This window comes from Rhinoderma darwinii, chromosome 7, assembly GCF_050947455.1.
Source record: "Rhinoderma darwinii isolate aRhiDar2 chromosome 7, aRhiDar2.hap1, whole genome shotgun sequence".
NCBI classification, from domain to species: domain Eukaryota; kingdom Metazoa; phylum Chordata; class Amphibia; order Anura; family Rhinodermatidae; genus Rhinoderma; species Rhinoderma darwinii.
This window is the reverse complement of record NC_134693.1, coordinates 73139031-73156556: the sequence shown is the minus strand read 5'-3', so window position 1 is coordinate 73156556 and position 17526 is coordinate 73139031. Positions and strand designations below refer to the sequence as shown.

Here is a 17526-nt window from a genome sequence, read left to right as displayed (position 1 = left end):
ACAGGTCTGGTCACATGTTAAGAAAGTTCTGGAATGGGAGGACATAGTTGCAGAGCTGCCACTTTGGTCTCATCAGGGTCTGTCTCATTTTAGGGGGATGCAGGATTCTGATTTTTGAATTGAAGTAGGTATAACGCAGGTGCAAAACCTGATAGATGACGAGGGACATATGATATCAGCCAGAGAGATACAGGATACATTCCGGGTCCCTGAGAAAGATGCATTCCGTTGTGTACAGATTAGGCATGCTTTACAATCCCAGTTCAGGGAAGATCAGAGATCCATTTCTTCACTTCCACTCATTGGTATTCTGAGAACACAGGGACCAAGGGGGATGGTATCTGCCCTTTATACTTACCTCCTGTCGCAGAGGGTCGCTCACGCTGAGATGTCGGTTGAGGTTGGATGGAGGGGTCTTATTCCCACACTATCCAGTGAGGACTGGGGGGAGGCCATGGGATCACATCTCTTGGTCTCGCCTGCAGCGAACAATAAATTGACGCAATTGTACATCATACACAGATGTTATATTACCCCTATCAGATTATATCGGATGGGAAGGGCACCTAGCACACGATGTCCTAGATGCTCTCAAGATCAGGCTGGCTTTGACCACATGATGTGGTTATGCCCAGTCATAGCCAACTTCTGGAAAGAAGTGACGCAAATACTGTCCTCAATTATGACTAACCCGATTCCATGTGAACCAGGTCTCTGCTTATTGGGGCTGTTGGGAGAGAGGACCCGGACACACTATGAGGGTATCTTCCTGCGAGAAGCCCTGTTCTTAGCCAGAAAAGCGATAGCCATCCGATGGATGGGGGACACTTTTCCGGATACGTCACAATGGAAAAGTCTGGTCAATGCTATTCTCCCATATGAAAATATAGTATATAAACATAGAGGATGTCAATATAAATTCTTGAAAATCTGGGGAGAGTGGTGCTCCTCACCTCTTGCCTCCTTCAGCGTGGGCGACCTTAGAGAATCCTTACCACTTCAAGTAGGAGGGATCTGAGATCTACTTGACCAGGTATTTAATGCCCTAGGTGTGAGAATGGAGCTTGGATCTGGTAAATAACTGCGACCTGTATGTCTACAGAATCACAAATAAGTGAGACACTGAACTGCCTGCGTGCAGTGAATATTTGGAGTCTCATGTGACTCGCCTTCATGTATAAATGTAAATTGCAAACTCTTGTTTCTAATGTGTATTCATGGTATGCAGGAACGTTAATGTTAATGTCATTATTTTGTTTCCATTTGCTGATGATTTTTGTATGTACTTTTACAATAAACCGAGTTTAAAAAAAAAAAGCATCAGTCACCACCACCTTTTTGTTGCCGTCACTGATGACAGCATAAGGTAGTGAAATACTCTGAATTCAGCATTTTGAGTGTTATGTCTCCTTGTGCTGTATTGTTTGAAAATATTAGTTTAATCTTTGAAGCGCTTGCATCACAATGTGAGGAGGACTCCTCCGTATTCATAAGCTGCCGCTAACCCCGCCCTCCTAAAATTGATTGACAGTTTTCTCTCTATTACTGTGCATAGCGAGAAAGCTTTTAATCAGCGGCGGGAGGGCATGATCAGTGGCATCTCATGAACACAAAGGACTCTTCCTCATAGTGTGATGCAACGATTAAACTTTAAGCTATACAAAAACACAACACACAGAGACATAACACTCAAAATGCTGAAATCAGCGTCTTTGTTGCTACCTTATGCTGCCCTCAGTGATGGCAGGAAAAAGGTGGTGACAGATGCTACTTAAGGACGGATCAGCATCCATTTTGTATTTTTGCCGGTGGGGCATATGTTAAACATCAGAAGAACATTATAGAATTACTAGCTGTGCATGTGTGTGTCCAACGGGATAGGGTGATGATGTTAGACACGCTATCGGGGAGAGGATTTGATGTACAATTCAGAATGCAAATGTAGGGCAGTCAGTGGTATTGCCATATGAGGCCCAGCCACAACTTTTACGAAAAGGGCCCTGCCACTGCAAACCAGAATCGATGGGGCCCATATAGTGTCTAACGTTATGGTTCTCGTTCCTTTAACCTTGGTAAAACTGTACGTGCCCCAAGCAACAGTTAGGGCCGCCCTCGTTTCCTCACGGCTCCTCCGGTCCCTATCCTTCTCTCCTCCTATCCTTCTCTCCTCCTCACAGTGTTGCGAAGTCCGTCTGCATCAATGTGAGGAGACTGAGTTAGACGGAGTTTTCTTTTGGGCAGCAGGAGTATTGAGTACCTGGACCTGCCAATATAAGAGCAGAGCACAGCAGTGAGGACAGCCTGTGGAGCAGAAAAGAGTCTCAGGTAGGGAGTCTACCTGCCTGCCGGCACCCTCAGGCCCATTTGTCTATCTCCCTTCTGGCCCTCCATAGAACCTCTGCCACCTTTTTGCCCCTTTGCCACTCCCCCCACAGAGCCTCTGCCACCATTTGTGCCCCTACAACACTCAAAGAGCTTAATCATCTTCTGTGTCCCCTGCACCTTCCTAATACCCCGGGAAAACAGTGATTCCTCCATTGTTTTTTGGGTTTCAATTTTACAGCGTTCACTGTGCAGTAAAAACGACATGTTAACTATATTCTGGGGGTCAATGTGATTATGGCGATACCAAATTTATATAGTTTTCTTATGTTTTAATACTTTTCCGAGGAAAAAACGTATTGTTAAAAAAATTATTTGTTTTGTGTCGCTATATTCTTAGAGCCTTAACTTTATTTTACCATCGATTGAGCAGTGTGATGGCTTGATTTTTGCAAGGCAATTTTGGGGTACATAGAACTTTTTTGATCACTTTTTATTACATTTTTTGTGGGAGATGAGGTGATCAAAATAACAGCAATTCTGGCGTCTTGTATTTTTTTTTTTTTTACAACGTTCACTGTGCAGGTTAAATAATGTTATATTGTAATAGTTCTGAATTTTACGAATGCGGCAATACCAGTAAGGCTGGATTCACACGAGCACATTACGTTCGTAATGGACGGAACGTATTCGGGCCGCAAGTCCCGGACCGAACACACTGCAGGGAGCCGGGCCATCATAGTTATGTACGATGCTAGGAGTCCCTGCCTCGCTGCGGGACAACTGTCCCGTACTGTAATCATGTTTTCAGTACGGGACAGTAGTTCCATGGAGAGGCAGGGACTCCTAGTATCGTACATAAGTATGATGCTAGGAGCCCGGCTCCCTGCAGTGTGTTCAGTCCGGGACTTGCAGCCGAAATACGTTCCGTCCATTACGGACATAATGTGCTTGTGTGAATCCAGCCTAAAGCTTATTTTTTATAATTTTATTTTTTACATTGCTTTAGGAGGAAAAGGCATTTTTTGTTTTTTCTTACTTTAAGATTTTTTTTTATTTTTTTGGGGATATGTAGAAAATAACCTATTTAGCTACTTTTTTCATTTTAATTAGTCCCCTGCAACTGACACCCGCATTGTATGGAGCGGGCTCAACCTGTGAGCCCGCTCCATACTTTCCCTCTTTCTTTTATCGTACATACAGGGTGGATGTCGGGAAGGGGTTAAACCTCTTGTTTTTGGGATATGTGATGGATGTGATGCGTTTTCCCGAAATTAATAACTTGCTCCTTGATTATATTGCACTTTTTACTATCATTATCTATAAAGAGGGACATTTTGAATATTGGCCAGCAAGTTGCTAAACTATTTTTTATTTTTATTAGGAGCTTCTAGCATCCAAGAAAATCAACAAACAATGTTATGATTTTTTGCTTGACATCATGACTGAACCCTTTCCACAAATAAAATTGTGCATATAGGAGATAATTTCAAGCCATCAAGTGACTTTCTGATTAAAATGTGGTTTTGGGAAATCCAGGCGAAAAACTACATCAAACTGTGGTGCAGTTTTTTACCCGAAATATCCGCTGCGGAAAAACTGCAGTATTTAGCCGTCCTGCTAGCAGGCCGGCCTCCTAGGATGATTTGCTGCAGCAGCAGTCACATGGGATGAAACGTCATCCCAGGTGGCCAGCCTGGAGGAAGAAACACAGTCTTCTGGGTAATTATGACTATTCATTATTTTCGCGTTGCGTTTTTTGCGGCAACAACTGCTATTTGTTGCGGGTTTTAACTTCGCATTGAATTCAATGGAGAAAACCCGCAATTCGATAATTCAAATTCTGTTGCGGAAAATCGGCAGTATTTACGCAACGTGTGAACTGACCCTGAATGTTTAAGCCATTAGGTGCCCGATTGATTTTAACTGGACTTAACTGGTTCCCGACCGCTGGCTGTATTTTTACGGCCTGCGGTCAGGGTCCTTAAAACCCGAGCCATAGACTTTTCACGGCTCGGGTTTTAACTTGCTGCCCCCGCGATCGGGCAGCTGAATGTCGGGTCTCCGGCTGTCAGTGACTGCCGGGGACCCTGAGGAGAGGATAGAAGCAGCTTTAGCTGCTTCTGTCTTCTCCGATGTCTTTTTACACAGCGCTCAATGAACGCTGTGTATAGGAATAGAGGCAGCGGCTGCGCCGCTGTCTCTATTCCTCCCGGTGATCATGTGACTGGTCACATGATCGCCGGGTGCCGTTACTTACAGACTGCTGCTGGGTCTAACTAGACCCAGCACAGCCCTATTAGTGACAATCGTCACTATGAGAGGGCTGATTTCCCCTGTAACTGGGGCTGCTGTGCAGCTCCAGTTACAGTGGAAAAACATGGTGTAAAGGAAAGAAAAAAAATATATAAAGTTCCCCAAAGGTCATTTCTGACCTTTGAGGGACAGACCATAGTAATAAAAAAATAATAAAGTAAAGTGCAAAAAAAATTTAAATAATAAATACACATAAAATACCCACCCCCAAAAAAACAGTTCCCCCCCGCCAATCATTGTTGTAACGCTAGCGCTGACCCAATTACTCTAATATAGACATGTAATATATTACAATTTACGGTAGACAATGACGATCACAAATAAAAGGTCTATTTTAGGGTACAACTATTACCAAAAAAAAATAGCTGAAACGTAAAAAAGCTTATTTTTTTACTATTATTTTCAAACTTTATGAATAAAAATTCTAAAATAGCAAAAAGGTGTGTATAAAAACGATAAAAAATGAAACCTGCATTGTCTACGGAAAAAAAAAAACGCAAAAATCACGTCATTAGCCCAACAATTAAAAAAGTTATAGCCATTTAACGAACGCGTGCTAAAAAGGGCTAAACGGTGTCTGGTCCTGAAGGCGCAAAATAGCCCGGTCCTGAACTGGTTAAAGAAGACATCACTTTCTGGGAAACCTCATGGAGTAATTGGACACCAACAAATAAAACTTATATGGGGGAAAAAATGTAATTATATATATATATATGGAGTGCTGCCTCTTCATTTTTTCGGATTCCACTAACAAGGGTTCCTAGCCTCAACCTAGGATGCCTGCACCCACTGCTGTCGCTGTGCTGTTTTACTCTTTTCCTCATTATATATAGATATATATATAATATTTTCTTACAAAAGCTTTGAGGCTTCCTGCTTCTAAATTGCGGGAGCCTGCTGTTAGGGGCGGGTGCCTATTGGGGTCAGTTCAAACTGCGTTTTTTGCGATGAATATTACGCAGAAACCGTGTCAGAATCTGTGCCGAAAAGCGGCCGAAACCGCCTCCCGTTGATTTAAATGGGAGGCGGAGGCGTTTTTTTCCCGGAGGGGATAAATACGTGACATGCTCTTTCTTGCCACAATCCGCCTCCTGCCACACGTTAAAATCAACAAGACGCAGAGAGCGTTTTATGCTGCGTTTTTTGCCCGTGGCGCTCAATGGCCGCGGCCGAAAAATGCAGTGAAAAACGCCACAAAAACCGCGGTAAGAAAGTGCAGGCAGGACTTCAGGAATTTTGTGGCCGATTTTTCTGCCTGCAAGAAAACTCTGTGTGAACAGGGCCTTAGTGTGCAGCATGCGTACACAGGGACGTTCTCTGCTTCTGTCTGTCAGTGCAGTCAGAATCTCATGAGATTTGGACTTCACTGTGCTTAAATGAGGAAGTAGAACTCTTGTCTATATATTGAGAGGAATTCTGTTTTGCTAATGATAGGTATTTAAAATAACTTATAATTTAGTGTCACTGAGATTTTCTCAGAATTGATAGGTCCTCTTTAAAATACTTAATGATATGCAGTAAATATTAAAATTTCTTTAGTTTTTTTTCCGTTTGTTACTGCTTGAAATGATCCTGGTCCAGTTTAAATAATCACATGACATTTTTACATATTCGTGTGATGGGTCTATTGATTACTACATAGAGGATGCTAAAAATAATGGATAAATTGTTTAGTATTCTAGATTATTGATCACTTTTTTAAAGGGGTATTCCCATGTAGAATATTACGTTTATTTAAATAAAGCACCAAATTAAAAACTTATTTTAGACTCCTAAAACAAACGTTTCAGTGTAGAGTTATGACATTTACTTACATAGTATGGAGCCACCTGGTGTTAAAAGTGTATAACAATGTGCACGTCTACCTACTGTACACGCATTCTCAGTCCCCCTCCTCACAGTGAGGTCTCTGTGTAGTGATCCTCTGTTCACTGCAGAGCAGCCCCAAAAAATTGCTTTGTTCCCTGCTTGCCGGGGAAGGAGCAGAGCCTCTGCAGTAGCATGTCAGTAAAGCTGAAAAGACTCCATCTCAGCATGTTACAATTGTAAAGTTGAATTGTAAAGTAAGAAGGGACTATATTGTCAGCTGCTAGAGGGGGAAGGAGATTGATTCTGCTCAGAGCCCCTCCGTCAGCAGCAGCACCAAGGGAGACACCTGCAGGGGCGTAGCTAAAAGCTTATGGACCCCGGTGCAATAGTTCTTGGTGCCCCCTCCAGCTTTTCTTCATGGCCGATGGCCCCCAGCTTTCAGCTGCGTTGCTGGGTCTCTTATGTGACTCATTAAAGGGTTATTCCCACCTTCATAAATGTAGCTATTAAGCTCAACCTGTTAATTTTATACATTTTTGTAAATACCTTTCTTTATCCAAACAATGTCGTTTTCTTGATATCCGTGCTCCATGTCGCGGTCAGTCCCTCTTTGTTTGCTCGTTGTCTAGGGATCCGGCCACCACTGTTTTCTGATAGCGGTGGCTGCGCTTGCGCAATGATATCCTCTTTGTCCGTAGGAGAGGATGTCATTATAGTGAACGCGCATATCAGCGCATGCGCATTAGATGCCGGCCCAGCCACCTCTCGTGTGGACACATCAGTGGTCGGCTCCAGGTACTGCATGGGGGAAGTGTTGCCACGAGGTGGGGGGGGGGGTATGCAGCTTATCGCGAGGGGGAAGTGGCTTTCCACTAGGGGGTGAAGTGGGTTACAGAGAAGGGTGGCGGGGGGTTGCAGTGAGGAGTGGCGTGGGTGCCTTGAAATTCAAGGTGTTAGTATAAAACAATCTAGGGAATTGGGTGGGGTTAGTCTCAACCACGCTTACCATTCCTGGTTGAGACGATCGTTCTCCCGAGGCTGCTATTGCTATATTAGCTAGCAACGTCTGGAGCTAATGACTCAATTTGACTCAATTTGGGACTAACCCTTTAATGCAGCACTAGCAGCCAAGGAGACCGCATATCTATAAGACTATGATCCCTATAGCTCCGCCACTGGATAGGATTAGATACAGTGGCTCAGCAGACAGTATCACCCGTGATAGGATTATACACAGCAGTCCAGCTGCAGTATCACACATGATAGGCTTGGATACAGGGCACAGTCTACAGGATGACACATTAGGCTTAGATACAGGGCCCTGCAGGTAGTATCACACATCAGGTGTGATACTGTCTGCTGGGCCCTGTATCTAAGCCTACCACATGAACGGCTTAGATTGTGGGCCCCAGCAGACAGTATGCTTATGCTCCTCGCTCCTAACCTGGATCCTTGCTCCTGCGAACAGACAATTCTCAGGAGCAAGGAGGGTAAGTATACAGTTACTGTAGTAATAGGGGACCACGTAGTTTATTACATAGACCCTAGTTACTACAGTAACCGTGGATAGACATGGGCCGCAGGCCCCCTGGCTTCAGGGCTCGGTCACAATTGCGACCGCTGTGACCCCTACAGCTATGCCACTGGACACATGGAAGAAAAAGATTATTTTTTTTTGGGTTTGTTTTTATTCTAGAATCACAGGAATTTTGGTATGAAAATTATTTATGGGATTACCCCTTTAACATTTATGAAACATATTATATTCGAGGTTAACGTAATAAAACTGCATTTGTAGCCAAATATACTATTGGATGTCCACAGTGTTTACACTAAGAGCACATCGGTGGGACAGCAATATGATGGACCATTTTTTTCTGATACAACAAGCCTTTTGTATGGCACAGTGGTGTTCAAAGAACACGGCTTGTAGCCATCAGACTTGAGAATCATCATTTTTTGTTATACGCAGACATAAACTCACTCATCTTTTTGCTTCTTATGCAATTAAAACTGTTGTCATGTTTTTAAGTTAACAGAAATCCCTTTCTTCTTGACTAGGGAGAAGTGACTATTCACTACAACAAGTTGCAGGCTGATCCTAAGCAGGGAAAAACACTTGATATTGGTAAGAGGTTATTTGTCCACCCCCCCCCCCCCCCCTGAAATAGAAAAAAAATTTAGGCCATGTTTACACCTAACATTGTGGTACAGATAACTGCTGAGGGAAAAAACAAGGCAAAACCACATTTCCCTGTATCTCATTTAAAAAAAATTTTTTACATTTGTTTTTCAATTCGGGTATGGTCTTTGTCCCCCCCCCCCATTAAAGTTAACAGAGTAAAAATGCAACAAATGGGGCATGGTGTGTTGTTTTTTTTTTTTTCACAGCGCTGTGGTTTTCAAATGCAAGACGTAAATAAAATTTAAAGAAATCCCATTCACTTACATGTAACCTCTAGTATTGCGTTTTTTCCATTGCAGAAATATGCCAGCCTTGCTTTGGTAGGTGGTTCTGTTTCTGTCCTAACTTTTATCTTTGTATATTTTTCAGTGCTGAAGAAAGTAAAGCATCGTCTGGTAGAAAATATGAGTTCAGGCACAGCAGATGCTCTTGGCTTAAGCCGTGCCATCCTGTGCAATGGTAATTTTCTCTTTAAAGTATCTACTTAATCATAAGGAAACATGCAAGAAGCCATCTCTTCTAGTTACTGGAAGTCAAATGATTATGTAAATTTTTGTTATTTTTTTTTTTAAAGGTCTTCCACTATTTTTGGAATATAAAAGTGCCATATACAGTATTATATATATAGTATTATAGTAATATAGTATTAGAACCTTAGGCACCCCTAGTGAATTATTTTGTTCTCTGAATTTTCTAATGACACAACATCTGGAGGACACAAACTTCGATGTGACTTATTCTTGCAAACATTATGCCTTTATGATTGGTTGCTAATTATATCATAAAACTTTGGGAACCGCAAATGACTAGAAACTGGCCTAAATTATAGCGTTGATTTTATCCAGTGATGCACGGACAGCCGAAGATGCAACAAATGTATAACCTGCCAGCGGTTCCAGCAGTTCACAGTATTACAGCCTTCTCTCATTAAAGTGAATAGTAAAAGGCTGTAATACTGTGAAATGCCGCTTCATGAGCTGTATGAGTGACACGGCCCATTTAAAACAGCTGATCGGTGGGGGTGCTGAGAGTCGGCCTCCAAGCGATCACATGTTGATGGCCTATCCTGAGGATAACACACTACTCCGCCTGGACAGAACTAAGCTATAGAACCCATCAACTATGCCTCCATTGTGCCTTTCTTACCATACACAGTAATGGGTACATCCCCTATGCAGCTGCTCCAGTTGCGCCAGACTCCAGTTCACAAGAGAATGCTAATTTGCGGTTAAGCAAAAGAAGGAAAGTGCCTTTATTCCCAGCCGGCTATAGGAGTATGTGTATGTTAAAATATAACTTTTATTAATTATGATTAAATACAAGGGTAACTAGACAAGACGAACAATGTTTAAAAATTAGCCAAAGCTCACTGACCGGAATATATTTTGCATCAAACAGACGCAATCAATACACAGTGGAGTCTGTCTAACTTTGCGTCTCCCACAGTGTCTGCAGAGCGCCGCGACACACGGATCAGTGGTGTCCGTATCTAACAGTCAGTGAGACAATGATATTAAAAGGTAAAGAGAAGCCCCCCGACATGTTTCGCTGCATCCGCAGCGTCCTCATGGGTTCAAATGGGGCAACTTGCCTAATTTTATTTTTAGTTTATTCACTATAATGAGATGGGGTGTGGCATAGCATAAATGCTTCCAAGGTTCTTTGCCCATTCTCTGTCGGTTTTTTTCCATTTCTCTGTGTAATATTAATATATAAGATATATAGCTAGAAAGAAAACAAAAATATTTATGCTTGGTTACTGTGAAAAAGAAGGGATGCGATTTCAGAACGGAACCAGACTAAAACAAACGGAAACCATAGGTTTCCGTTTGCATCACCATCTATTTTAATGGTGACGGATCCGGTGCCAATGGTTTCCGTTTGTCTCAGTTGTGTAAGGATTCCGTCGACTACGCTATTGATTCTGACAAAACGACGGAGCCCTTGCCCAACTGAGACAAACGGAAACCATTGGCACCAGATCTGTCACCATTGAAATCGGTGGTGATGCAAACGGAAACCTGTGGTTTCCGTTTGTTTCAGTCAGGGTCCCGTTCTGACGGGAAGCTCCGACGGAACGGGACCCTGGTGCAGATGTGAACCAAGCCTTAGTGAAAGATTAATTACATAGCATTATAAAACAGATGCCTGCTGCTGCCGTGTTGTATCTGGCTGGTTATGAAAATTGGGGTCCCACAGATAGTATCACACATGGGCCCTGTATCTAAGCCTAACACATGTGTTACTAATTGTGTTTTGTGTGTTTTCTTACAGGTTCGGTCGTTGGACTACGTCAGATTCCAGGACTACTTCGATGACGGCTTTTTTTATTAATAAAATGGTCAATGAGGGTTGTGTGGGTTTTTTTTTAATTTCAATAAAATATATTTTCTATGTCTTTGTTTTCTTTTTTAAACTTTATTACTACCGCCTTTGTAATGGCCGCCGGCTGATTGACAGCGTCCATTGCTAAGGCGGGGCTTAGTGTTAGCCGGTGCAGAGGCTAACACTAACCCCTTTTTTACCCCGGTACCCACCGCCACCAGGGGTGCTGGGAAGAGCCGGGTACGATTCAGTACTTGACCATCTGTAGTGATGGTCGGGCAATGGGGCAGCCGCAGGCTGGTATTAACAGGCTGGGAAAGGCCAGATACAGTGGCCCTTCCCACCCTGGTAATGCTAGGCTGCTGCTGCTTTATTGTATCTGGCTGGTTATGAAAAATGGGGGGGACCCCACATAATTTAAAAAAAATAAAAATGATTGGAAAGAACGATGTGGGGTCCTCCCCAACTTTCATATCCAGCCAGATACAACACAGCAGCAGCAGGCAGCATTACCAGGGTGGTAGGTGCCACTGTTTTTGGCCTTCCCCAGCCTAATACTTCTAGCCTGCGGCCGCCCCGGTGCCTGACCGTCACTGCAGATGGTCAGGTACTGGTTCGTACCCGGCTCTTCCCAGTACTCCTGGTGGCGGTGGGTACCGGGGTAATAATGGGGGTTAGTGTTAGCTTCTGCACCGGCTAACATTAAGCCCCGCCTTAGTAATGGAGGTTGTAATAAAGTTTAAAAAAGTATTGAAATAAAAAAACACCACCCCCATTAACCATTTTATTGAGAATAAAAAAACGCTGTCATTGAAGTCCTCGAATCCGACGTAGTCCAACAACCGAACCTGTGAAAAAAACAAACACAAAAATAATTAGCAACACACAAAAAAGCAAACAATTATTATTCTTACCTTTCCTGGGTCCAGCGCTGGAGCCGCAATGTCAGCGAGCTGGGCCCTATATTTAATCCAATCATGTGTGATACTGTCTGCTGAGCCACTGTATCTAATCCTATCATGTGTGATTCTGTCTGCTGAGCCACTGGATCTAATCCTATCATGTGTGATACAGTCTGCTGAGCTGCTGTATCTAATCCTATCATGTGTGATACTGTCTGCTGAGCCACTGTATCTAATCCTATCATGTGTGATACTGTCTGCTGAGCCACTGTATCTAATCCTATCGTGTGTGATACTGTCTGCTGAGCCACTGTATCTAATCCTATCGTGTGTGATACTGTCTGCTGAGCCACTGTATCTAATCCAATCATGTGTGATACTGTCTGCTGAGCCACTGTATCTAATCCTATCATTTATGATACTGTCTGCTGAGCCACTGTATCTAATCCTATCATGTGTGATACTGTCTGCTGAGCTGCTGTATCTAATCCTATCATGTGTGATACTGTCTGCTGGGCCACTATCTAATCCTATCATGTGTGATACTGTCTGCTGAGCCAATGTATGTAATCCTATCAATAGTTTATAGGGTCGTAGTGCTATAGATATGCTACGCTGCCTCCTATACACACATATACACACACACATTTTTTGGGGGCGGACACATATGTATTGCTGCTATTTCCCCTGACATTTTAAGTCCTTAGTGACACCCCTGGCTGCTAGTGCTTCATTGTTGGGTCAGTTAGGAGACCCAGCGATGCAGCTGAAAGCTGCGGACCATCGGCCATGAGAAGTCTGCGGGGGGGGGCAATAAGAACTTTTGCATCGGGGCCCATGAGCCCTTAGCTACGCCCCTGGAGATGCCTTCACATGTACCACGAATCCTATTGTTACTATTGTCGGTAACACAGAAAAATCTAAAGGGCTTATTTCATTAGTATATAAATATCTGTTGGACAAAGAACATTCCAAATCTCCTCTTGGTGTTAAAGAAACAAGAAACCATAAACAACCGATGTAAAGCTCAAAATGCAGATCTCTTGCATATGATGTGGTCATGTTCGCAACTTGAAGTCTTCTGGCAGGAGGTGGTGAATATTGTTAATGTGGTGTATTCTGCTAATCTTACACTATTGCCTTGTGTATGTATACTTGGCTATGTGGATGATTTTCGCGCAGCCGGCATCATTATGACACTCCGTTTGGATGTTTGTAAACAGAAAAGCACGTGTTGCTTTTCTGTTTTCATTCATCCTTTTCACTGCTGTTGCGCGAATCACGCTGTTCGCACGGAAGTGCTTCCGTGTGACATGCGTGGTTTTCACGCACCCATTGACTTCAATGGGTGCGTGATGCGCGAACAGCGCACAAATATAGAACAGGTCGTGAATTTTTTGCAAAGGACTCAGGTTGCACAAAATTCACGGACTGTCTGCACGGCCCCATAGACTATTATAGGTCCGTACGACACGCGTGAAAATCACGCGCGTCGTACGGACTAATAACACGCTCGTGTAAACAAGCCCTTAGTCTGCCCTCTCGCAGTTGACTCTCCTAGCTTCTAAATCTCCAGAGCATCAAAATCTGGTGAAACTCTGCTTTTATCACTAAAATTAGAGGAATAATTTTTTAAATTTTTCTAAATATACACACATACTTTTGATCTCTTATCACTTCTTGGGAAACCTCATGAAGTAATAAGTCCTTTTTATCGGTAACCTAGTGTTGAATATATTTAGCTGTCTTATACAAACTGGAAACTACAGACCCTTCAATTTGTCCGTGTATAGAGAGACAGGGGAGAAACCAAGAGTTCATATTCCCCTACTGAATGCTGTCTTCTAAATGCAGTAGTTAGTAGATTGTGTAGTTTGAAGGTGTTACATGGAATAAATGCAGGCCTGTTTTATCATTCAACCTATGTTGAAGAGGTTTTAGCAATAATGGTAAATAAAAACTAAACTAATATTCATATTTTTAGATGGATTGGTGAAGAAACTGGAAGAGCTTGAAAAAAACGCAGAATTCTACAGAGGTATTTATGAATTAGTATTGATTGTTTCCCAATAAGAATTATTTTGCTGAATGTTACTTACTTATCAATACTAAGGCCCTATTCACACAACAAGTTTTAACGGCCGTCTGACTGCGTTTTTTTTAATGGCCGTCACACGGCTGCATTTAAATCTGTTAACTCCAAGGGGGCTATTCACACTGCCGATTTTTTTTCTTTCATCCGAGTGATGGCCGTGGTTTTTCCCTCTCCCTCATTCTCTCATCCTACTCACAGAGCGAAGTGTATGTGAGGAGGAGATTTGGCCATCGTCGTAGTGAGTACATCTTTGACGTTGGTAAGGGGACTGTGTGGCATTATCTACAGGGGGCTGTGTGGCACTATGTACATATATGGACCGTGACGTCCTGAGTTTCCTGGCCCTGGAGTCCCTGAGCAGAGCATCAGCTAGTTCTCTGCCCTGTGGTTCCAGCACTACGGAAGCTCCTGAATTCACTGTCCATATATGGACAGTGACGTCAGGAGTTTCCTTTCACTGGAGTTCCCGAACAGAGTATCAGCTTGCACTCTGCCCAGGGACTCGTGTAATGCTCCTGACGTCACCGTCCAAATATGGTATGTGACATAAGGAGTTTTTCCAGGGCCGGAATTCAGGGGCAGTGTCTTTACTGAAGCTCTGCCTGGGGATTTCAACACTAGAAAAGCCCCTGACATCACTGTCCATATGTGGACAGTGACATCAGGATCTTTCCCTGGACTAGAGTCCCAGGGCAGAGCCCCTACTAGCGCTCTACCCGTTTCCTATCGCTACAGGGCTGGAACCAGGAAAGTGACGTAAAATAGTTGTTTTGCTTTATTGTGTTTGTTTGTGGTTTTTAGAGGTTTGGTTGAGGATTTGAGGACTACTTTGATGACGGCGTTTTTTCCAAATATTTTTAATAAAATGGTTTACTAGGGTTGTGTGGGTTTTTATTTCAATAAAATATTTTTTCTACGGATCTGTTTTTTTTTTTAAACTATATTACTGCTGCCTTAGTAATGGCCGCTTTCTGATTGACAGCTTCCATTACTAAGGTGGGGCTTAGTGTTAGCTGGTGATAAGGCTGACTATGTATTATGGTATAATGAACATATAATAGCAGCAGGCATTACCAGAGTGGGTAGGGCCATGGTTCTTGGGCTTTCCCAGCCTAATAATACCAGCCTGTGGCCGCCCCAGTGCCCAACCATCACTACAGATGGTTGGATACTGGATCGTACCTGGTTCTTCTCGGTACCACTGGTGGCGGTAGATACTGGGGTAATAATGGGGGGGTTTGTGTTAGCCTTTTCACCAGCTAACACTAAGCTCCTCCTTAGTAATGGACACTGTGAATCAGTCAGCGTTCATTACTAAGGCGGTAGTAATAAAGTTAAAAAGAAATCTAAAAAAAAAATGATTTTTATTTTTAAATTAAAAAACCCCCACACACAACCCTTGTCAGCCATTTTATTGAGAATTAAAAAAAACCCGTCATTAAAGTAGTCCTTGAATCCAAAGTAGCCCAACAACCGAACCTATAAAAAAACACAAACACAAAGAAAAACTAGTAACGAATAAAAAAGCAAAGAGATTATTATACTTACCTTACCTAGCCGCAATTTCAATGAGCTACACTGTTTACGTAACTTCTGGAATTTATAGGGGGCGTTTGCGTCCATTACTAAGGAGGGGCTTAGTGTTAGCTGGTGAAAAGGCTAACACTAACCCCCCCCCCCCATTATTACCCTAGTACCCACCGCCACCAGAGGTACCGGGAAGAGCCGGGTACGATCCAGTATCCGACCATCTGTAGTGATGGTTGGGCACTGGGGCGGCCACAGGCTGGTATTATTAGGCTGGGAAAGCCCAACAACCATGGCCCAACCCACTCTGGTAATGCCTGCTGCTATTATATGTTCATTATACCACATACACAAACACTAACGTTACTGCAGTGTCCTGACAATGAATATACATTACCTCCAGCCAGGACGTGATGTGTATTCAGAATCCTGACCACTTCTCTGCACTTCTCTGTGATTTACAGCAAAGCAGGCGTAGTCTCGCGAGATTACGCTGTAAGCTGTCATTTACAGCGAGATCTCGCTGTGCTGTAAATCACAGAGAAGTGGTCAGGATTCTGAATACATATCCCGTCCCGGCTGGAGATAATGTATATTCATTGTCAGGACACTGCAGTTATGTTCGTGTTTGTGTATGTGGCTGCACATAGCGATATAGCTATATCGCTATGTGCAGAGTAAATTAATGGAGAGAAGTGTATAACGATGATTGGTCAGCGTCATACACTACTCTCCACAACGCCCACTTGGTCAAAAAGTAAAACACGCCCAGTTGGTCATTAAGAAACTCATTAGCATAAAGCGAATATAGGTCATAATTGTCAAAAATGATCGTTTTTCTAAATAAAAAACACTGCTGTAATCTACATTACAGCGCCGATCACATCATGTACAATATAAGGCACTTATAATGTGGTGACAGAGCCTCTTTAACATCTATACAGAACTAAAAACACAAAAAATGGCCATACTCACAAATTGGGCAGGAATAATCCCAACAGGACGCAGCCAGGTCAACAATGCTGCTGAAGGAAAGTGCTCATGTGTGTTAAATAATAATAGCCACTCCCACTAGCCTTGAGGGGAGTGGCGTGTGGTGCATGGGATAAGTAGTAAATATAAATAAATTGTGTGTAATGTGCAAGGAGTAATAATATGTGTGAAATATAGGGGGCAGTACTGAGTATAGTGAGTGGTGAATAACGTGTAAAATATCGGGGGGCAGTACTGAAAGGGTCAGGAATGTGAGTGATGCATGAAGTGTGGGTGCAGTGTGTAAAACATGGAGGGATAATGCGTAAATCATGATGCACAGCCTATACAGCCTGGTAGCAGCCTATTTGTAATGCCATGATAAATCATAGAGCGGGCTGCCCTGCTTGCAATGCCAGACCGCAACACACCATGCTCTCCCAGCATTGAAGACCTGGCTGCGTCCAAAAAGTAGTAAATATAATACAAGTAAACATGGAAAATACATGGGGTATTTATTGGTATTAATTTCAGCCAAAAGAACGCAAAATTTATATTTGACTACTTTTTGGACGCAGCCAGGTCTTCAATGCTGGGAGAGCATGGTGTGTTGCGGTCTGGCATAGCAAGCAGGGCAGCCCGCTCTATGTATTATCATGGCGCCCCCTTCTCACGCCAGCTCCTTCTCTACACAGCCGACTGGACCTGCAGGCTGGTGAGTGTCCCCCCTCTCCATCCTGCTTCCCATTCCTCTTGACCCCACTTGTAGAATATATAAAGCATGTTAAATTGTTTTTCGTTTTCCTAGGTTTTTTTGCCGTGATCTTCGCAATCCCGGCAAAAATGGTGCAGTTTTGCCGCTATTATATAAAAATCGCCGTGAAACCGCGTGATTTGTGCCGCGATTACGAAAATTTCATAACAAGAAGGATACAAAACATGAAAAAATTGTGCTGTTAGGCTATATTCTCACATCTTTGCCGCGATTTTGAAAAAAATTCTGGCAAAAACATGGGATTTGACCACGCTATGTAACTAGATTAAGGCTGGGTTCACACGAGCATGTTATGTCC

At 43.0% G+C, this 17526-nt stretch overlaps 1 protein-coding gene across 1 annotated transcript in view; it reads left to right on the top strand.

Moving 5' to 3' along the window:
* Positions 1–17526, top strand: part of PICK1 (protein interacting with PRKCA 1) — a 201593-nt gene that overhangs the window by 107060 nt on the left and 77007 nt on the right. Inside the window, exons 5-7 of the mRNA XM_075832285.1 lie at positions 8509–8575; positions 9002–9091; positions 13844–13897. Coding sequence (XP_075688400.1) covers positions 8509–8575; positions 9002–9091; positions 13844–13897 — 211 coding nt within the window. The remainder of the gene's footprint in view (positions 1–8508; positions 8576–9001; positions 9092–13843; positions 13898–17526) is intronic.